This window comes from Oreochromis niloticus, linkage group LG17 (assembly GCF_001858045.2).
Source record: "Oreochromis niloticus isolate F11D_XX linkage group LG17, O_niloticus_UMD_NMBU, whole genome shotgun sequence".
NCBI classification, from domain to species: Eukaryota; Metazoa; Chordata; class Actinopteri; order Cichliformes; family Cichlidae; genus Oreochromis; species Oreochromis niloticus.
Genome location: NC_031981.2, coordinates 37061264 through 37085093, shown reverse-complemented (window position 1 = coordinate 37085093; position 23830 = coordinate 37061264). Strand labels below are relative to the sequence as shown.

The window sequence follows — 23830 nt, the reverse complement described above, 5'->3', positions numbered from 1 at the left end:
GGCGCACCAACACTTAGAATAAATTAATAAACAATACCATAAAGACAAAAAGCAGCAGCCTCACATCTGTACACAAGTAAAAAGGGATTTGTGTTTGTGCTGCATTGGTTATACATTTGTAGATGTGGAGCGGCAGATAGCAGCAGCTTTCTGCCCACTCAGATTATTCTGGTCAGCTCAGATCACTCACACTTACAAACCTTCTGTTATTATTGATAAAAAAGTATTTACTATATTAGCTATTACCCAATAATATTAAAGTCACAATAAATCTATACACAGAATAATGACACAGTAACTAAATTTGAATTTAAGCAAAAAAAAGAAAAGAGAAATAAACTAATAATAGAAAAGTTCAGGGCTTCTGAACTACACTTTATTTTTGGTAGAAAACGAATTATGAGCCGTTGGAGCCGTACTCTGTGTCCTGAAGCTGATATTTCAGAAAAACAATTTAAAAGCCACCAGAATTACATGGTTTTGGTGGATTTGATGTATTAAAAAGCAGCAAACAAAACTTTAGCTTCTGATGACATTTTGACAAATAGGGCTTAATTTACTGATGAGTCTATTTATAAACCTCTCATTCAGCTCCATCAGAATAAAACAGGGCAGTGGTTACCCATTATTGTTTTGGGGGTTTTTTGCATTGAGAAACTGAAATGGGCTCAGTCTCATTGCTCTTGTGTCAGACCTCAGCTGCCTGTAAGTGGTCACAGAGCAGTTATTTTGGGCGTGCTGCAGTCTGCAGCCACTGTTTTCCATAATGTGACTATGACATTATAGAAGGGACTGTGTGCCTCTGACAAATCAAACTCATGCAGTGAATTTGAAGCTGAAATGTGGAACAAGTCGGGTATTAAGATTAAAAAAGCTAACGGTGCTTTTTTTCCATAAATGAGTGGCTTTGAGGTTTTCTGTGAACAGTGTGAACACATGACAATCAAATTAAAAGCGTGTGTCACATGCCCGACACATGAAATTTGACCTCGGTGGTCCTTGTAGAGACACTACAGAAAACCATACAATCTGTATATGCAGACATCTATCCACAGCTTTTGTAGATATGCACACACACACAGCTTGAGCGTGCTCTGTAAATGGTTCATTTACCTTTCAAATGAAAGAGAGCAGTGGAAAAGGCCCTGATGAATCATTGTTGGATTGAGTGGATGCATAAAAGGTGAAAGTAATCACAGCGATGACTCACACAGATCAGTCAGCTCATCTTGCGCTGCCTGAGAGCACACTTTACCTGTACAGGAGATCATTAGCCTTCTTAGTAATCACTTTTCAGCTCATACACACTTGTTTTCATCCTCTTACACACCAGTGTTGCAGCAGTCTGAATAAACACAGATGCTAGCTCACAAGCTGACTGACATCCTGTGCAAGCATCGCAAATATGGCTAAACACACACTCCTTTTCTCTCTGTCTCTCACTCCTGCACACACACTTTCACACCTCATCTCCTGCTGCAGCTGTGGTGTTCAGATGAGTGTGTGTGATTGATTTCCTTGTCTGCGTCTCGGCTGCGAACACGGCCATTTATTTTCCATTCAGCTTAGCCAAGTGTCTCCAGCTATCTGCTCGTAAGCCACAGGCATATGGAGCAGCTACAGCAGGCTACTAATGCATGACACACACACACACACACACACACACACACACACACACACACACACACACACACACACACACTCAGAGCAAGACTTGGAGGGAATGACATGAAAAAAAAAGTAATACGGAAAAAGGGAAAGGAGCACAAACGCGGACGCTACAGTATTTTAAAATTGTTTTTAATAAGACGAAGTAAAACACAACAGACGAGAAGGTGAAGCAAAAAGGAGCAGGAGCAAGACATAATTTCGCACTGCGGCAAAAGCGAACGTCTTTTATGAGGCGCGATAAAGCTGCAGATCGGCGGCTAGAGAGGAAAAATATGGCCCCTTTATCTGGCTGTGAGGAAGAAGTTAACAGCAGAGAGAACAAGGGAGAAAGTGAGACAAAAAGAGGAAAACAGGCTCAATGCCCAAAGCAGCAGCTGCTTCGAAACAAGGAGCACATTAGAGTGAAATACCCCGAGACACAAAGAGCCCTCGTAACTTCTCACTTTACTTCCACTATCTCCCAAGGCTTGTAAAAATACACTTACACTTTTAAGGCATTTTATGCCTAAACCGATCCTAAACGTGTGTGTGTGTGTGTGTGTGTGTGTGTGTGTGCGTGTGTGTGTGTGTGTGTGTGTGTGTGTGTGTGCGTGTGTGTGTGTGTGTGTGTGTGTGTGTGTGTGTGTGTGTGTGTTTTACAGGTAGATAGATTTAGAGGGTAAAGAAGTTGGTCTGTATCACTTTACAACCATGACTGATTCACTGCCAGCTTAGAACACGGATGTCGTTATTCCTCTGCTGAGCACAAGCGGGTCCATTAATTCTGCTGTGAGCAGGTTGCTAGGGAATATAAAAATGTATAAAGGCTGTCTTTCTTTCTCTTTGTTTTAAAAGCAAACAGATCAGGAGCACCTCTGATGTAGTACCTGGGCTTTCATTGTGGGAAAAAGCCCTCGTATTATACAATTAAACTTACAGCACTGAGTGGCCTGAAGCCCCAAAACATCATTTAAAGCTGGACCTTAATCAATAAAAAAAAAACAGGACATTTACATTTGTTTGCCTGAAGCTTTTACCCAAAAACAGTATTACCCTCAACAACTTCAGACCCTTAGATTCTTAAAACTATCAATTCAATTTTATTTATACAGCACCAAATCACAGCAACAGTGGCCTCAAGGTGCTTTATATTGTAAGGTCGACCCTACAGTAATACATACAGCCTCTCTTAAAGATTTGGCTTGCTGTCGTATGTTTGGAACATAAGTGGACTGATTCTTTTACGCGCTTTTCTACTCGCCCAGTGCGCTCAAAGCTCTTTGTACAACATGCCACATTCACACACATTCACACTCTGATGGATGCATCGGAGAGCAGCTTAGGGTTAATATCCTGCCCAAGGACACCGCTGACCTTCCCATCAGTAGATGACCTGCTCTACCTCCTGAGCTAGCACCCCGACTACACCCTGAAAGCTTTGTGTGCTGTTTCAACTTGATAATTCAAGTCTCACTGGAGGCACAGATAAAATCCCCCCAAAAGTTATGTGTTCGTGGAATTTTTGTTTTTTGTTGGTTTGTTTCGTTTTTGTTTTGTACTGTTTTTTCCCATGAAAATAGTCCCTGCGTGGCTTTAAATGACTTCGATTAAACTGTGTACCTTTGTTTCATTTAATATATTACTATACAAATGTCTCCCTGATTCATCCTCAGCCTCGTGATTAGCTGCTCTCTTACCATTTGCATCTCGCACGCCTCACACACAGATTCCCCTGCTGCATGCAGGGAGACGCACTGCAACAGTGAGCGTGTTGGTAAGCAGGAGAGAAAAATCTTCATATGTAAAATCAAGAAGTGCTGAACAGAGAGAGACTGCAGTCTCTGCAGATACGGGGAACTGCTGGGTACAACCTGTTCATGCTAGTCTATTTAAACTGCTCACTGTTTCCTCAGACACTTGTTGGGAAACTTTATTTATACTTACAGATTTCTATGACGTTGTTGTCACTGCACGAATGCTCCATGTGTGTCTATAGATTTCTGCTACACACAGTGGGAAGTGACGGAGCTGTGAACACACACACACACACACACACACACACACACACACACACACAGCAGACAAACTGTACTATGTATACTATACAACATTAGCTTGTAGATATTTTCAAAGAACTAATGAGAAGTTGCTCGTGTTGAACCTTCTTCCCTGATGAGTTCGTAGACTCCCCTTTCATGTCATACTGAATAAAACATATTTACATTAAGCCAGAAAAGAAATTGAATTTTGGTAGCATTTTATATCATTTTACACTTAAAATATGAATTTGCTGATCACAATAAGCATTAGTTATATTTAATAGATCTTTTATTTTCCTACACTGAGGATACTGTAGCCTTTAGCCTTCATTGTTGTTGCCTTTTTTGTTTTGTTCGTCCTCTTTTCTGTTTCCTTTGTGTTTGTAATTCTTGTCTGAGCAGAGCGACAGACAGCAGGGAAGATGGAGGCGCGCAGTCCTCAGTCATTTTATTCCTCTCACTTGATGCTTTTATTGACTCAGCATCAGCAGCATCCGTCCTCGCGGAGCAGACACTAAATCATATACACTCCATGCTTTATCCTTGTCACACATACTGTGAAGTATGCATCTGTGTGTGGCTTTGATTGATCTTTATTTTCTGTGGCTGCTTTTTAAGAGTCTTTTTTTCAGTGCTGTGTAATGTAGTTTGCCATTAGACAAGCAGCTTGAAAAGAAGAGCTTCTTTCTCAAGTGTGAATGCATCAAATTTATACTTTGGCATTCATGTTACTTCCGGCGCCCCCCGTGTGCGGCAGCCTGTTACAGCAGCTCTGCTCATTAAGGTATGGACATTGAGGCTGTGGACAGCTACAGGTACCTTGGTGTTCATCTGAACAACAAACTGGACTGGACTCATAACTCAGACGCCCTCTACAGGAAAGGGCAGAGCAGACTGTGCCTGCTGCAGAGACTCAGGTCGTTTGGAGTGGAGGGCCCACTCCTGAAGACCTTCTATGACTCTGTGGTGGCCTCAGCCATCTTCTATGGTGTGGTCTGCTGGGGCGGCAGCATCTCTGCTGGGGACAGGAAGAGACTGAACAGGCTGATCCGAAGGGCCAGCTCTGTTCTAGGATGCCCTCTGGACCCAGTGGAGGTGGTGAGTGACAGGAGAATGGTGGCTAAGCTGTCATCCCTGTTGGACAACATCTCCCACCCCATGCAGGAGACTCTGACAGCACTGAGCAGCTCCTTCAGTGGCTGCGGCACCCACGGTGTGGGACGGAGAGACTTCGCAGGTCTTTCCTCCCCACTGCTGTCAGACTCTACAACAAAGACTTCAACTGATCAAACACACAAACCCACACATGTGCACTCAGCATCACCAAGGTCACATTAAAAGAATTGGTGAAATGGTCCAGCAAGGATCATTGCTGTGGAAAGGTAAGGATACAAGTATTGAATGAGTTTCCGATGATAGGGAGTACTGAACTACGTAATTAAACCAGAAAATACCATTTCCAGTATCTTTCTGATAGTTTAACTGCACACATATGTGTATAGTGATTTCCTTCCATTTCTTTTCTTTTTTATTGCAATTAGTTAATTACACAAATTAACAAATTGCAGTAAAAGAAAGATTTTTATTGCCTGTCTACAACTGCAGTGAATGAAAAAGCCAGTTTGCTGTCAGAATCACGCTGTGAAGGCGTTCCCATGTCGTTCAGTGCTCACACACGGCCGTCATCATGTTGGATTAACCTCCAGAACAAAAACAAATTGGTGTGTTTTTTAAATGTTCAGAGACGTTGTTGGTAAAAAAGTAAAAGTTAGCTGACTCCTGGCTCAACTGGTTAACCAGAAAGATTAATCTTTCACTGGCATTTTTTAACTTGTATCATCTCACTGTCCCCTCTTCTGTTGGAGGGGTTTAAATACACCCCACTGCAGAACAGCGAACACCAGCTCTTGCATAAAGGTAGTGGATGGAAATGCGCATTATTTTCTTTTTAAATAACTGAAACTAAGCCAAATTTTAAAAAAAATAAAATTTTTAAGGTAAGTTAAAAAAATTAAAGGCTGCATTACTTTTACAGATTTGATTTTGATCATAAGCTTTGTGAGCATGGCAGTGATTCGCATGTCTCTGTGTGCAGGTTTTCTGGACTGGGTTCCCAAGAAGATGCAGCGTGTTGGGTGCATGGAGCTGCTCAACACAGTCCAGAGGAGAGTTCAGCCTAAATTACATGTTTTCGGCCACATTCACGAAGGTACGACTAATTACACTGCTGTCGAATACTTTATGTTTAATGCAGTTATGAATGCTACAATTAAATGGACGTTGATATTTAAATTATAATGTGTATTTAAAGGAAACATAAAATATAAAATGAATCACTTTGAGCCAAAAATCAGATCTGAGAGGACTCTGAATGTTATATTCTTTAGATCAACACAGGCTGTTCACAAATTACAGACCAAACAGCTTACAAGCACTTAGTTCTGCCCCTCAGTAGGCTTCCAGTAGCTAACTAATCAAAAGAAGGCTTATTAGTAAGCAGCCTTTAAGAAACTACTTTAAACAACAGCTTCAAACAACTTTCTTTGTGACGCCACGTAACCTGTGCGGCAGTAACATTACTCTACTATGAGTGTAGAATAGAGAGAAAACCAAACATCCACAATTTAGAATTTCATTTTATGCACAAATATGTTTAAATATACTTCCACTGATAATTTTAAATTTAATTATTAGACTTGAAAACAGAATTTTAAAGGTAAATTTATGAATTACATTCACAAGTTGGACAAAGGTTGATTCAGCCTGAACCACAGCAGAAAGAAAACTACTGTTTAGGTCTTTAGCTACGATATAAAGTGCTTCGAGGTGACTGTTGTTGTTATTTGGTGATAAATTGAAAACATAAATTGCTTTCCTGAAGAAAATGAATAAATAAAGTAGACAGAATAGCTGAGCAGCCACATCCCTATCATCATTTCGTACAGGCCAGCAGGGCCAAAAACTCCCAGCGTTGAGGGTTGCTTTTTTTTTTAGGGTTATCAGGTCAACACTGAACCCCTGGAGCACTAGTCCCCCATCAGAGAGAACCAGATTAGAAACTAGATCAGATTTTATAAGAGGAGAAATGGGTTGAAAGCAGTGCTCTTCATTAATGTGAGGCCTCACAGAGAGGCAGAAATTATCCTCAGCGTGTTTTGTATTCATGTATTCCAAATGTGAAAGGAGCAGCACAGAAATGCAAAGCAATGTTCCAAGAGATGGTGAAAATGACACGTACACTTAAAAAAATCACTCACGGTGCAACGTTAAATTGTAGTGCTTTTTAAGAGATGGCAGTTAACTTATGCTTGAAAAACTGTAGCACTTTAATACATGCACTTTTGAAGCAGACATGTAGTGGTGTTAGTGTCACACTCTCTGCATATATTTTCACAAACTACAATCTCAGGATTTCAGAACACGTGAGCCTTTCTAGCTTCCAGTTTTGCAGCTGTTTCTTCAGTTTAGATCTGCAGTATTTCTTATTTGTCCCTTGAACCACTGCAGTTACGATTCCTCCTGTGGTACACTGTCAGACTTTTGTTTCTCTGGAGTATATTTACAACACTTCCAAGTCTCTTCCATTTGGGCTAAAGAGTCAAACTGCTCCACCCAAATGTCTGGATCTTTGTTTTTTATAAAATAGTTAACATAGTCCCTTTTTTCTGTTTTGCAGAATGTGAAAGGAACATATAGTTATACCAGTAACTGTTGAGTCACTGATTTAAAATTTTCATTTTGTCCTTTTTTTCCACACAGTTTTGTTTTCCTGTTATAGAGAATGATTATGCCTAATATATTACAGTGTGGCACCACCAGAACCAAGGCTGCCAAAGTCAGTAAATGAATAATGGTTATGTCTGTTGTCTTATGTTAAATAATTAGCCATTCATTTGTAGATTTTATCAACCATTTAAACCATAAAAATGAATGAAAAATCTAGTTTAATCAGTGTCATAAACTCTAAGTGTGGAGGTCTGATTAATAACCAAATAAATAACTAAAACCAAAGTTACATATGAATAATCAGTATGGCTGAAGGATTTGAAAGTTCTGAGTTGTCATGAAGTTGTGTGGCACACACAGAGGTCCATTTGGGTCCTGCTTTGGGGTCAATTTTCATTCCCTGTTAATATAATATTCACTGTTATGCTGATGACATCCAAACCTACATCCGTATGAAACTGTCTCTGTCCCCCTGCTGCCTCGGTTTAACTCTCTACATGAAAGACTGGTTAACACAATTTCCTAACCTTAAATGAAAGCAAGACAGAAACTATTGGATTTGGAAGCTGTAACTACTCTTTATCTTAACTGATACCCTTGGTCCCCTTGCTTATCATTATTTGCTTACTGTTAGAAATCTTGGTTTTTAGTGTCTACAGTTGTGAACACCTGTTTTTCTTCAGTTGCGTGAAATCACCAAAGCAAAATCTTATTTTCCTCCAACAAACCTTGAAAAACTTTTTCATTAGTAGATTGGACTATTGCTGTTCTCTCTAGCTGGGTCTTTAACACTCTCCATTGCTTGCTTGGTAACAGGTATTAGAAGACATAATCACATCACCCCAGTTTTAGCAAATTTAAACCGACTTCCATATTGATTTTAAGATTATTTTACTTACTTTTAAAGTTTTAAATGGTATGACGCCCAGTAATCAAGGTGCTTTATATCTTAAGATAAAATAATATATACAGAGAAAAAACCCCATGAGCAAGCACTTTGGTGACAGTGGGAAGGAAAAACTCCCTTTTAACAGGAAGAACCAGCAGAACCAGGCTCAGGGAGGGGCGGGGCCAACTGCTGCGACCGGTTGGGGTGAGAGCAGGAAGACAGGATAAAGACATGCTGTGGAAGAGAGAGAGAGAGATTACTAACAGATATGATTCAGTGCAGAGAGGTCTATTAACACATAGTGAGTGAACAACAAACACCCAGTGCATCATGGGAATCCCCGGCAGCCTACACCTATTGCAGCATAACTAAGGGAGGATTCAGGGTCACCTGGTCCAGCCCTAACTATATGCTTTAGCAAAAAGGAAAGTTTGAAGCCTAATCTTGAAAGTAGAGATAGTGTCTGTCTCCTGAATCCAAACTGGAAGCTGGTTCCACAGAAGAGGGGCCTGAAAACTGAAGGCTCTGCCTCCCATTCTACTTTTAAATACTCTAGGAACAACAAGTAAGCCTGCAGAGCGAGAGCGAAGTGCTCTAATAGGGTGATATGGTACTACAAGGTCATTAAGATAAGATGGGGCCTGATTATTTAAGACCTTGTATGTGAGGAGCAGGATTTTGAGTTCTGGATTTAACAGGAAGCCAATGAAGGGAAGCCAAAACAGGAGAAATCTGCTCTCTCTTTCTAGTCCCTGTCAGGACTCTTGCTGCAGCATTTTGGATCAGCTGAAGGCTTTTCAGCGAGTTATATAACCCAAAAATAGTACTGAGATCATATAGCCAGATCTTCTTACTACAGCTAAGGTCTCAGTGTAAGCATAGAGGGGATCGGGCCCCTAGACACTGGAATAACCTGTAACCCTCTATTTGTTTTGTATGTCTTATTTTTATTGTATTTGTTTTAATGATCTATGATTTTCTTTTGCTTGTTAACTAACTTGTAAAGCATTTTGGTCAACCTTTCCAATGCCCTATAGAAATGAAATTGACACTGACATTTTTAAAACTCCTCAGGTTATGGCATGATGACAGATGGCACAACGACTTTCATCAATGCCTCAGCCTGCACCGTGAACTTCCTTCCCATGAACCCGCCCATTGTCTTTGACCTGCCCAATCCCAGGACTACGTGACTACAGGAATCTCATCTGCAAACCCCTACCATCAGTCAGGAGAAAGAAATGAAGAGAGGTAGGTGAGGCGGCAGGCAGAAAGGACCAAATCCTGTAAATATTGCACAGATGTGTGTTTATCATGTGCAGCACACGTCCAGAGAATCTGATCGTGAAGCTGACCGAGTGAGGGAAGGAGGACGCTCCCTCACGCTGTTGTGTTCTGTCATATGCCATCATTTCTTCATCTCAGCATGGACTTTAAAAAAGAAGAGACAAGGATTAATGGAAGGACAGTAAAATGTAAACAAACTGACGATTCTTCAAATCCTCTCTTACTGCACTGACAATCTGATGCTGCTCTCAGAAATGCAAAAGACCCTGTCACTTTGCTGAAGCGAAACAGCTCAATGCCTCGTCTAAGGTCTAAGGGACAGTTTTAGCTGAACCATGGCTCCACAGCACTAACGGGACATTTGTTTGGGGGATTTTCACCGAGCTTTTCATACTTTTAAACATCAGTTTCCATCTTTTTACAAATTTCCTCCCACTAAGAACTTTTACTACTGCCCTTATCTTCCTCCTTTGATCCCATCCTCAGGCCTGGAGCATGCTGGAGTGTGCTTTTTTTCTTCTTCTTTTTTTTCACCAGCATGTCTGTGCTTGAGAAATCAAAGTGAGTGTATGAGGGCATCAAGAGGTCTACATGTCTGACATGATTCCCTTTTGCCTCATTTGCAACCCTCAGTAAGCCTCTTAACCGCTAAAAGGAAGAGTCCCATTCCTGCTTCCACGTAGTTCTGATGTTGCTCCTACTCCTCCTTTTTCCTCCTCTCCATGCTTCTTGCTAAGAATGACTCGGTCAGCTTTTCAGCCCTTGGCTGGAACGTCTGGCTCACGGACTTGCAAAGGAGACCAGGTAACATGCAACGTAAAGGTGCTATAAGCTAATCTCAACAGTCATGTCACCAGACCTGGGAGGAGTAGTGGTTGTATCAAGGATGCTCCCTCATGTTATGTTATTTATGGAAGATATGGGTCTTCACCTTTTCAATAGAAGCAAAGCTGTAACTAACTGATGTAAATGTTCTTTGTCAATGTAAAGAAAAAAACTTGAATTTTTTCTCTTGAAGATTACCAAGTGTTGCTATGCTTTTCAAAAAAAAAACCAATTGTGTCAAGAAATTTGTGGTTGTTACATTTTATTTGGTTTGTTTAGTAATGTAATGTAACGCTTGTTATAGTATTTTCTTCTTTGTGAAGCTGCTCAGCCCCATTCGGTGAGTATTAACTCTTTTATGTCTCTAAGCAGTTTGTGTTACAAAAAAAGCATCACAAGAACACGTCACACTTTGATCTCCGACATTATGTATGAATGTTCCCCGGGCTGCAGTTTACTCACGCTATACTCTCGCTTCTTTCGACACATCAGCGTTCGTTGCACCAGCTGACGTCTTAATGCTTCCGAATTGGCAAGACAGGAAAAGGGGTCAGAACCGCTCACCAAGGAACGCATTAATGTGGAAAACAGTAGGAGGGCCGTTTACATGTTAGAACACAAACATGGCACAGTTTTAGCACCTTCTCTAAAATCCAAGTTTTAATTGTAGTTTTAGTTTTCATTTCCATTCTTCTCAGCAGCGCAATAAGGAACTTTAAATAAAAGACAAACCTACGGCCTGCCTAGGCCATTTGATGCTGTATATCACACTGATTGGTAGACTTTCACACTTTTTATACCACTTTCATAGTTTCTTAATCTTTAGTTAATACTGCTCTTCCATTGTCTAAATATGTCATATATTGGTTGACATATTTTTTGCTTTGTTTTGTTATTTTAAAGTTGAGTGTTTTGACATTGTAAAAACTTGTTTTATCTGGACCTAGCTGGACCTGTTATTAGTTAACTGGGGCCCAGGTTTTTGGTTCGGACCGTGGGTACTTTTCAATAAGAAAGTTCATTTAAAACCAGCAGAACCAGTAAAATCCAGTATAGTTGACAATAAACTGCTTTTTTGTTTTGTTTTTCTTGTTAAAAATAATTTACCTAAGGCAGATGCCAACTTGGATTTACATTTCATTTAATAGAGAAGTGGCAGTCCATCATCCCAGTATAGAGAACAGCTGGTATTTGTGGCCAACATAAATGTATTTTTTCCAGTAAATGCTAGAAAAAGATGCAAACAGTGGTAATTTCATGGTGTGCTGCTTTGAGCTCACCTTCTGAACAAAAACTGTACTTACACTGCTTTGAATCACTTTAACCCATACAGCTGAACAAGAAAGAATATTAGAGTCTCTCTCTACCTGTCCCTAAATAATTAACTGCTCCCACTTCACTAATTGGCTGTGCTGGATCAGAAGAACATGAAACTGTTGTTTGTCAAAATGTCCAGACGGTACAGGACTGTGAACATCTCAAGAGAAGGATTTTCAGCCTGAAACCAGGGATACTGTAAATCGCAGCGAGTAATTACAGTTTGAATGTAGACAGAGGAAGTTCTGTACAAATGCAGTTTAGGTCATTTTGCCTGTGTGGAAATCTTTAAGCCTTTATAAGAAGCAGCCTCATCATTTAAAACACAAACTTAATTAGCATCTATGAAAGGAAACGTTTCGAGAAAGGAACAAAGACAAACTATTAAAAACTAAGAGATGGGAGGAGCTTTCATCTGGAAGCTTCATGCAAAGCTGTCTGTTTGGTCTGACTCTCCAGTCCCAGTCCCCATTTAGATGTCTCTCCCTTTGATGCTCTTCTGCTTCAGTAGCTGTGTTATGTTTCCTGTTTTATCCAAGAAGAAAAAAGTGCTGTACTATTTCTTGATTTATTTTCTGAGGCATGCTTTAACAAGTTAATGACTTCTGCTTCTCAGACAATCTGCATATGAAGAGTTTTGTTCCAAAATGAGATATTTACCTTGGGCATGGGCAGAATGACTGACAGCTGAGACTTGAAAGCAGGATAACTTGTTGACATTTCTACTTGCTGGATTTTTCTTATTCAAACAGTTCTGGATGCTTAGGTGTTTGGATGAATGGATGTATAGCATTTTGGAATTAAAGTGTTCATATAGTGTTGTATTTTTGCCATTATTGCTGGGGACTTTTTTTAAACTGTACAATAAGAGAAAAAGAACCAACACCTTCTGGAGACATGTAAAGTACCTTTCTTTCTAAGGATCCTGGTTCTGAAGCATTCTTCACAGATTGAATAAAGTCTTATCTGTGACCAGTGGATCACGTTTCCTTATTTACATCCTGTACTCTTCCCTTTTGTCTTTGCTGTACGTTTCTTGCTGTAGACAAAGAAAAGAGCAGCGAGGAAACTTTTCTCGTCCTGGTTCTTTCCTTTGGTTCCAATCAAAGGTATCTGTGTCTCCTATCAATTATGGAGCTCTGAGCAGCGAGTTAATTTCCAGTCGCTAAACCCTTGCTGCTCCATCTCTGTCTTCCGTTTTGTTCCGCAGGTCTTCCACACCTCTGCACATTCTAACGAGAACCTTCTTTCAAATAATTACATTAGTAATCCCGCGGGAGAGCGGGTAATTTATTCTCGGACCGCTTTTTACTTTGCCATTAATACAACAAGCTTTCATATGCTCTATTCTTTCTCAGGCTCTCTCTCTCACCCTCCCTCTCTTTTCTCACTCTGCCTCTCCAGCCACAATGCTGAGCTCTTTTTCTCAGTTCTGATCATCCCTTTCCTATTTCCATCTGCTCATTCTCTCCTCGCTTCCTCAGATAATGATTCTCGGCACTCTGTATTTCTCTGTCCTCTGTGAGTGCCCCTGTGTGTTGCTGCACTGGGATTTCCTTTGAATGAATGACAGACGTCCTCCCCATCTCCTTGTCATCCATCTCACCTCACACTTCCCATCTGATGAAAAGGCGCGCCCGCTACCTCTCGTCATCTGCGTTGTTAAAAAGGTACTTTATTTGATTGGCTTTGGATCACAAATCAGTGTCAAACAGACGGTCGTTGCAAGGAACACCTCTCAAATAATCAGTCCACTATAATTAATCTTTAGAGATTTTTTTATGTTTCTAAGTTCGACTCCCTCAATGGGTCTATTTGTCGTGTCAGAGGCAGATCAAATTTGGAAGTGTAAATCTGTGCTGTCTGGGCTAGATTAACTCATGCCAGGATACAGGGGCAAAAACAGCTCCTGTTTTGATATCATTTTCTCAATTAGCTGCACAGCATGACAATGATAGGAAATGATGTATTTGGTACAGTTTTATTTATATACAGTTAGCTTAACACAACAGTTGATGTAAGCACCTTATATTGAAATATAAAGACACTACAATATTAGCCTTTACATTGGAGAGAAAATCCCCGACATTCAATTCAATTTTATTTATGCAGCGACAAATCACAACTACAGTCGCCTAAAGATGCTTTAGGTTGTAAGGTAGAGTCTACAACACTACATACAGAAAACCCCCTATGAGCAAGCACGTTGGCGACAGTGGGAAGGAAAAACTCCCTTTTAACAGGAAGAAACCTCCGGCAGAACCAGGCTCAGGGAGGGGCGGGGCCATCTGCTGCGACCGGTTGGGGAGAGACGAGGAAGACAGGATAAAGACATGCTGTGGAAGAAATGAACAAATACTAGGTGACTGTGGTAAGAAAGAACTACCTTTTAACAAGGAGAGGCAGCCATCTGCCACAGTGGGGCAGGGGCAGGAAAACTGGGAGATAAAGAAGAATTAATTTAATAATATGCAGTTCAATAAGGTTAGATCATCTGAAAGAACTAAATAGTTTTTTGAAGTACACAGTAGATATAACAGAGTGGAATCCAGCAATGGCAGAGAAGGTCCAGATGGAGACTTGGATGAGGATGTTCAAGTAACCAGGATAAGTTGGAGCTGAGGAGGAGTTACATCACATAAATGAAAGTATGAAAGGTAGAATGACTGTAGCCTCCGATATAGCCGATACCCTAACCCTAACCAAATGCTTTACCAAAAAGAAACAAAACAAAAGTTTTTAGACTGATCTGAAGTAGAGAGTGTGTCTGTCTCCTGAATCCAAACTCAGAGCTGTTTCCACAGGAGACGAGCCTCGTGGCGTAACGCTTGTACTTTTCTGCAGCCTGTAGCGAGAGAGTGTTGCACCTTACCAGCAAGATAATATCATATTGTGTGCTCTTTAAGATACAATCGGACTTGCTTATTTAATGCATGTGAGGACAAGGATTTAAAATTTGACTCTGGATTTTACCAGAAGCCAGTGAAGAGCTAGTATGGAGAATTATGGTCTGTCTTTCCAGTCCCTGCTAGTACTGTCACTGCAGCATTCTGGATCAACTGGCTTTAAGATATGATACGGCCTGATTTTTCAAGACTTTGTATGTTGTTGGATTAACAAGGTTTTAGTGAACACAAGGTTTTATGGGAGATTATAAATATTATTCAGTCAAAACGGTGAGGGTAAAATGAAAACAATGAAAAGAATAAAATGAGCACGTCTGGAATTTTGGTCCACACTTTTTTCATAATGTTATAATTGGTATAATGTATACTTTGGTATACAGAGTTCATAGCAACTCAATAACAGCGAGGTGTGCAGGTCCCATGGCACGATTGTTCAAAAATAATAAATTGCATGAATATAGGAAATCTTCCTCTCAGTGACTGAGTCGTCTCATTGTCTCCTCATTTTTTATAGATCAAGGCAGAGTAACCCAAGCTTAAGTGTTCATTAAGGTGTTTGTCACATAGATACCAAATAAGCTCAGAGATTAAGCGAGTGTTATAGACAGGGTGATTAGTTTATGTAAAAATGTAGTTTGTTGTTCTCCAAAAGTTGAATCTGTTCATCTGGACGTAGTGACGAAACGTTTCTCCCACAAAACGCTACGTCCAGATGAACAGATTCAACTTTTGGAGATTTACTTTCCTGGATGATTGAGAATGCATCAAGATGTAGTTTGTTGTTGTTCTGGTTTATGTGGTGAAATGGGGGTTTTTTGTGTGTGTGTATGTTCAATGTGTTAGACTTGTACATAGTTAAACATATATGATCAAATAATGTTGCGTCCTGGATATGGATTTGAAAGCAATGAAATTTGAAATAATGGGGTAGGAACAGGAAATGTGTGAACTTCATCCTACTCCTTTTCGAGCACACACATTCTGTAAACATAGATATATACATGAAAACTTGATGATTTTTAAGTTTTGTTTTTTGTTTTTTTCTCTTGTTATTTCAATTATATTAGCATGTTCGAAATAAAATTATATCTGTCTGTCTGTCTGTCTATCTATCTATAACCAATAAATTGGATTTTCAATTTTATTTAGATTGCGACAAATCACAACAACAGTCACCTGAAGGCGCTTGATATTGTAAGACAAAGACCCTACAGTAATATAGAGGAAGCCCCATCAATCAGACAATGAGCAAGCGCTTGGCAACAGTGGGAAGGAAAAGCTTCCTTTGCACCGGAAGAAACCCCCAGAAGAACCAGACTCGGGGAGAGATGGCCATTTGTGGGTGAGAGGGAGGAAGACAGGACAAAAGGCACACTGTAGAACAGAGTCAGCGATTAATAATAATTAAATGCAGAGTGGTGTAAAAACACATGGTGAGTGAAAAGAGGTGAGAGAAGCAGAAATGCTAAGCCTATTGCAGCCTAACTGAGGGAGGATTCAGGGTCACCTGATCCAGCCCTAATGATAACCTTTAGCAAAAAAGAACGTTTTAAGAGGGTGTCTGTCTCCCAAATCCAAACTGGGAGCTCGTTCCACAGAAGAGGGGCCAGAGTGAAAGGCTCTGTCTCCCATTCTACTCTTAATCATTCTGGGAACCACAAGTAAACCAGCGGTCTGAGAGCAAAGCGCTCAGTTGGGGTGAAGTGGTTCTATTTGGTCTATGAAATAAGATGATAATTCTGATTATTCAAGACTTTGTGTATAAGGAGAATGATTTAAAATTAAATTTTGGATTAAACAGAGAACCACTTAAAAGAATCCAATATGGGTGAAATGTACACAAACTTCAGCCATGCTGCCATGTTCTTCTACTGAGAAGAGGCTTTCTCCTGGTAACCCTTCCAAAAAAGCCATACTCTTTTTTCTAATTGTACTGTAGCTTTAACATTTACAGTAACATGCTAACTGAGGATGTGGAGTCTAACTTTGCTCTTTTTACACTTTCTCTGAGTCTTGCTGACAAGAATTTCCGGAACATCAGCTCCTGGGAAGATGAGCAACTGTTTTGAAAGTTTTCCACTTGTGAATCATTTTCTTACTGTAGAATGGACTTCAAAATGGCCTCACAGCCTTTCCCAGATTGGAAAGGGTTGTAGGGTTGGTGCCTATCAATCTCAGACTGATGACACCAACAACTGCTTCCTTAATATAATTGCTAATATCTTTCCTCCTTGTTCATTAAGATTAACACACACGCCTAAATGCTCCAGACGAGCAAACTGCCAAAATGTGGGCTTTTATTAGAGGTGGCCAGACTTGATTGATGTTCAGTTTATCTAATCCATTTTATTATGAGCACCTGGCTATTACTTTCCCTCGTAATTCCCATAGAAGTAATATGGGGATATTTAGATTTTGCAGTTTCTGCATTAAATTTTGTTCAGTAATTAATAGCACAGTGTAATATTTCATGATTGTGGTGTGACTTTATCTCCACATGGACACACTGAGAGAAAAAACATACAAATCTATTATTATAATATTTTCAGGCCCATATAAGAGATCGGCTTGGCAGAACTTAATTGAAGAACCAACTGAAAGAGCTGAGCAATCTAGATGTAGAGTAAAAGTATGTAGAGGTTGATTAGGCGTTTAAGACACACAAGGGGGATAAATTTGCTCAAGAGGTCGAAACAGTGACCTGGCCTTGCTCTCTCTATGCTACCCCACCAGGACACAGAGTCAACCTGAGGCAAGTAGCAGCTCCTGGACAGCTGTGACTGAAGGTCAGGTCAGGATCCCGGTGGTCAAGGACCCCCCCCCCCGCGCGCAGAAATGACACTACATCTGAATGGGACAAGCTTCAAACGCTGGAGCTGGAGACGTTTGTATTCTCTGGAGAATTTTACAGACACAGCTTTCACCATGGTGCTAAGTGTTCATATGATTGTTGGGTACTCCTCAGTATGTATTATTGTAGGATCTACCTTGCAATATAAACTGTTGCTGTGATTTGGCACTATGTAAATAAAATTGAATTGAACTGAAAGTTTCTATCTATTGATTTAAGGAACACTGTCATCAGTAAACTGTACAGCAGGTAGAAGGGAAGGACAATAAGTGTTAGCTGCTGTTCTCCTGGGCCAAAATTTCAGTCTGGTCTTGTTTCAACCTTCAGCTTAATTGAACAATTAAAATTACTAATAAGCTGTCAAGTGAAACAGTGTGTGTGTGTGTGTGTGTGTAAGCTTTCACATTTAAGTTTCACTTGCATACAGACAGGTTGATAGAAGAGACCAGAAAGGAGCTCAAACAGATGCATCAGTAATTCATAGAATGGCTGTGCCAAAGCAGCAGAGACAGTGAAGCTCTGTCGTGTAGTGTCAGGAAGCAATGCCTCACGGAGATCGAGTACAAACAGACAGATCCATTTCATTACCTCTACTCTGATTGGACAGAGAAGCCAGTGTTTATCTGAACCACCCTTTAACCTCTGAAGCTACAAAATGAAGCCAAAGTGCCAAAAACTGCAGTTCCTCTGATGACCACTGGAGTCTGGCGCCAAGAGCAACTTATGGACTCTTATGTCATGTTGTCTCCAAAAATCACCGTCAGATTGTTGAGGGTTTACAAATAATTTTCATTTAATGTATAAATGCAAACAGATTAATACCAACACACTGTACTCAGTCTCAGACAGTCTGCTCATTCCAATGTGTGTCTTTGCAATCAGAGTCACAACAGTCAGCTCCCACCAACTGGTTATATTTGTATAAAACAGCAAGGCTCATAATGCATATGTCATTTTGCAGTTAAATTGTTGTCTTGCAACAATTTGGAGGAAGTTCTGAATTTTTCTTTCAGATTGATGAAGTTCTGGCTGGACTCTGAATGTATGTATTTAAGGAGAATTTCTGCTTAATGTCAATATCTGTGTATGTAGACTATTAAATCCCAGTTCTTTTGTATTCTTTACGGCCAAAAAGACATGGCTCAGAAGTGGTCTTATTACTTTAAAAATGATCTTTATTTTACATATCTGAGATATGGAGACCTGGACACAACACACACCACCCCCAGTCTGAAGCACAAACGGAAGCCTAGTTATTTATATACTCGCTCTCTACGTCACATCACACTTTAAGTTTCGATCAAACAGCCTAGTTGGTTTCACTTTCTAGCTGCAAAAGCCTGCAGTTACCATGCTTTTGCAAAAGCATGTTGTTTCCTATCAACACTTTTGGCACCGAGTGTACTCAGAGTTGGACCTTTCTTATAAAGCAATATAATCTGCATATAAACATTTAAGATTATAAATTTAAACCTCAACAGTTCCCCCTCTTGACCTTTCCCCAGAAAGGTCACCATATTTCTATTAGTTAACCTAATTAACTGACTCCCTCAATAACTACTGTCTAACAACAGATATAATTAGCTTTTCCTGGTCAAAGGGCCTACTTACATTTATCACTCTTTGGAAACAGCCTCTGTAGAGTTAAGCTTTCCCACCCCCTCTACGGATAACATAAATCCGGTCTTAGCACTATTTCTTGGGCAATTTACCTAACATAGAAATCCTGGAAACTATTACTAAAGTTGCTCCCATTATTCTTCATTACTTTTATGCTCACATTTAGCCTTAACAAGCTTTTAATCTCCTAAACAACAAATTTTAATCAACTGTGGTGCTCTGTGCTTCTTTTGGGTGCCCCTCTCTGGTGGTTCCGTTCGATCCGATGCTCCCTGGGATCTCGCCACCCCTGTGGTTGCTGTGGTCCCAAAATCTCCTGCAAAGGAAACAAAACACCTTTCCCCACTACGCCTCCCTAACTTATTATGTTCATCAATTGTTCTCTTAATTATTCAAACTTGGTTCAACCTATCATGTTTAGGACTCTCTAATCAAAAGCATTGACCTAATTATGTGTATAAGCGTATTAGCATCTACCCATCGGCCCTCAAGGTCATCCCTACAATATATCAATTCAGTCAGCCACGCTGAACCAGGTTTTTGACTTTTACTTATATATATTCTTCAATATTACTCATCTGAGTAAACAACATTTTGACACCTTTAACACACTCAAAGAGCCGCTTTCACGTCCCTGCAGGTGCTTTCTGTTGCTCACTCTCTTGTCTCTTATCTGATTATCAACATCCTGTACACAAAACTGTTGCTGTGTACTCAGAGTTGGGCCTTTCTTATAAAGCAATATAATCAGCATATAAGCATTTAAGATTATAAATTTAAACCTCAACAAGACAGATTGGGAAAATGTATTTTCCCAAAAAAATGCATATCGCATTTGACCACCAGCTTGAGCTTATCCATTGCCATTTTATCAAAGTCTTGATTTAGCTTTGAAGATGGGAAATGCCTGTGAGTGGTCACAGGCCTAGTACCCGTCTTTAAGGCAACAAGACTGCAAATTCATTGCACATGGTTGAAATAATTTTCGCAATGCCTACATCTCCAGGAAGGTTTCTGAAGAGTATCTGAACTTGTCCAGGTGTTGCAGCAGTCTTGCTCTGAGCCATGTCCTGCACTGATTTATCATAGAAATCATATAGTGAAAAGTCAGGAGGCGCATGACAAGCTGACACCAACGCACACCACTCGGCAGGAGGCGTGACGTCATTTCAGTGCATGCAAGGAAAACAACAACTGATTATGTAGTTTTAACTGTATGTAACTCACCCTCTCTTCTAATATGGCCATTTTTGACTTCCACAGCAGCAGCCAAAACACCAATTGAGTCCAAACCAATGAGTGACATCATAAATCCACCACCATAGTTTATGGTGTGGACTTGGTCCTCCATGTCATAAACTGGTCCAGGTCCAGAGTACCAGGTCTAGAGGACCAGGTCCACAGATAAACCCACAGACAATGACAAAGATAAACAACAACTTGAGGTGAGAGCCCCCATTATCAGTAACATTTAATTACTCCACAAACACACTCTGAACAAAGTGTTTCTTGTTCTGCGATCAGATAAAGAGGTTTTGTCTGTAAACTCGCGTACAGACACCATTAAATCAGATACCATGCAGGGGGTCTCTGCAATTTTTCACAGATGGTAGGTTCGGTTGAGACAATGCAGGTCTTTGTGATTCCAACATTGGTTTGGAAGGTTGCAGCTCGTAGGTTGCCAGATTAAGCCCTCACCCACACGCTCTGTTGAAGCTTGGGGCTTGGCTTAGTTGCTCAGCAGGGAATCTTTTAGAACATGCCCACCCGTGTGTCATTGTTCAAAGCTTCATACACACCTCCCCATGCCAAAAGAAGGGAAAAAAAACTGCAACGCACCAAACTTGTTCAATTTGCCCATCATGGGAGGTGATAGTCGAGAGGATGGGAGGTCCCCATTGAGTTTATACATTCTGGCAATCCACCATTGCCCATCACCTCCTCCTCATTTCACTGTAACCCACTTTAAACTTGCAGCCAATAAAACTACAATATATCAAACCTTAAACGGAGGATAGGAAGAAGAAGAGGATGTCTTGAGATTAATTTGAAATGAGCTTAAGTACTGCTCAGCATGTGCATGTGTAGCTCGAAAGTAGACATATCCTGAGCCCCAATTTCACACCGAATGCAAGTGGCGAGAAAACTGTGACAGTTCCAAACTTAGCTGATTCAACGGCACATTTTTAATGACACACATTTTATATAAAGACTTAAATATCTTTAGTGATTTGATGGCAGAGGAGGGTATTTTTTTCTATGAAAACAAAATGACTGGTAAAAATACTGATCAGCACAGGAAAGTTGCAGAACAACTGTCAGTGTCAACTATCAGTGTTTCTTCTTGTAACCGACAGAAATCCTACAATGGTTTTTCATGTTTGATTAGTCGAGTAATTTTCACAGACTCTCTTTTGCAACAATTTTTGTTCTCTTTAAACAGTTTTCTCAGACTACATAAACTGTAACTGACTTTGCATCTGACACCATATTAGAGCGACAGATAAACCCACTTAGCCTCTAATAGTATCAGTCACACACTTTATACACCTTATCAACAATTATCACAACACCTTGTTTAACATCTCACTGCAGCATAACAGGTCACACAGCACTCAGCAGAGGACTTCATGTAATGGTGAATGTTTGTTGGACTTCGCTCGGCTTCAAAGTAAATATTCCTACATGACTTCTTACTCTACAGTAATATTAAACTTTAAGGTGCTGACAGTTGCTTTCTGAGGTTATTTAACAGAAAAAAGGATATTGTACTCATAAATATACATTCATCAGAGAGACTGAAACAGAGCCGTACATGCTTTGCTACACATAGTACTTTAACGTTGGAGAATTGTGGACAGCACGAGATTTAGGTTTGACAACTAAAGAGTCTGCCCTAAAACTGGTGTACTAAACTGTGACTGAAAACTATAAACATTAATTCTGAATTATTATCACAATAGATGATCCAACCAATTAGAATGTTTGAATTAGAAAGTTTGCATAGGTGAAAAGGATTGGATATGTTTGCAAGCAGCGAGTTCCATTAATATTAACTGCAAGCCACTCTATGCATGACATTATTACTGGGGGCTGAACCCCCCTAAAGGTTTGATTCTAGACTCATCCCTGGTGCATGCAGTCAGCACAAAAATGTTTTATCCCATGATCTATTACAAAATACTCATTCTGTACGTTTGGTAAATTTCCCTGCACAATTGTGTGTAGGTTTTCTACCCTACTGGATGATCTCTGTGAGACAACCCTCATCTGATGCCTTGTTGACGGTTTTCCTTACAGTAATTTTCTGCTTATTGGTGTTGTGCTGGATATTGTAGTACTGGATTCTACAACATTCTGGGGGAGTGGTAGGAATAAATTTAAGGACATTGGATGTTGCACTTGAATTTTTCCAAAGCTCAGCTACTTCTTCAGATGTATATATATATACATATATATATATACATATGTATATATATATATAGTTATATATATAGCAGTACCCTCCATGGAGAAGGAGGCTAGAGGGCAAGATCAAAGTAGCACGAAGGGAGGTTAGCCAACTAACGGAGTTGGAGAAAGGCGCAACAAAGAAGGTGCATAAGAAATACAACAAGCTGTCCATACCTGAGGCCTTGGAAACTGCCAAGCAAAGACTCACAGCCTTGGCCAGCCGCTTGAGGAGGTACACCAGAGAGATAGAAGGCAGGAGAATAAACCAGCTGTTCTCCACAGAACCAGCAAAGGTGTACTCTCAGTGGCAAGGGAACAATAATAACAGAACAGCACCACCAAGGCTGGAGACGGAGCAATACTGGAAGAGCATATGGGAGAAAGACACAACCCATAACGGCAATGCTCAGTGGCTAGTGGATCTGAGGGCAGACCATAGCGACCTCCCTGAACAGGGTCCAGTAACCATCACAGTGGCAGACATCCAAGAAAGGGTCTCCAGTATGAAGAATTGGACAGCACCAGGCCCCGACATGGTTCACGCCTACTGGCTGAAGAAGCTGACTGCACTCCACGAGCGTCTGGCAGCACAAATGAACCAGCTGCTAGTTAACGAGAGACACCCGGAATGGCTAACCGAAGGTCGGACGGTCCTGATCCCCAAGGACCCCAAGAAGGGACCGGTCCCATCCAACTACCGACCAATAACCTGCCTCAGTACTACATGGAAGCTCCTGTCAGGCATCATAGCGGCTAAGATGAACAGGCACATGGGTCAATACATGAGCGGGGCACAGAAAGGGATTGGCAAGAATACCAGAGGCGCAAAACACCAGCTACTGGTAGACAGAACAGTCAGCCGAGACTGCAAGACCAGACTGACCAACCTGTGCACAGCCTGGATTGATTACAAGAAGGCCTATGACTCAATGCCCCACAGCTGGATACTGGAATGCCTAGAATTGTATAAGATCAACAGGACCCTAAGAGCCTTCATCAGGAACTCAATGGGGATGTGGCGTACAACACTAGAGGCCAACTCCAAGCCCATAGCACAAGTCACCATCAAGTGCGGGATCTACCAAGGAGATGCTCTGTCCCCACTGCTGTTCTGCATAGGCCTGAACCCCCTCAGTGAGATCATTAACAAGACTGGCTACGGATACCGACTACGGAACGGAGCGGTTGTCAGCCACCTCCTGTACATGGATGACATCAAGCTGTGTGCCAAGAGTGAACGAGACATCGATTCACTGATACACACTAC

General features: G+C 40.7%; 1 protein-coding gene across 1 annotated transcript in view; it reads left to right on the top strand.

Annotated features, from left to right (window-relative positions):
- The window catches only part of mpped1 (metallophosphoesterase domain containing 1), a 93060-nt gene extending 80349 nt beyond the window's left edge, over positions 1-12711 (top strand). Inside the window, exons 6-7 of the mRNA XM_003449787.5 lie at positions 5785-5898; positions 9379-12711. Of these exons, the coding sequence (XP_003449835.1) occupies positions 5785-5898; positions 9379-9497 (233 nt within the window). The 3' untranslated portion in view covers positions 9498-12711. The remainder of the gene's footprint in view (positions 1-5784; positions 5899-9378) is intronic.
- Positions 12712-23830: the final 11119 nt, after the last annotated feature.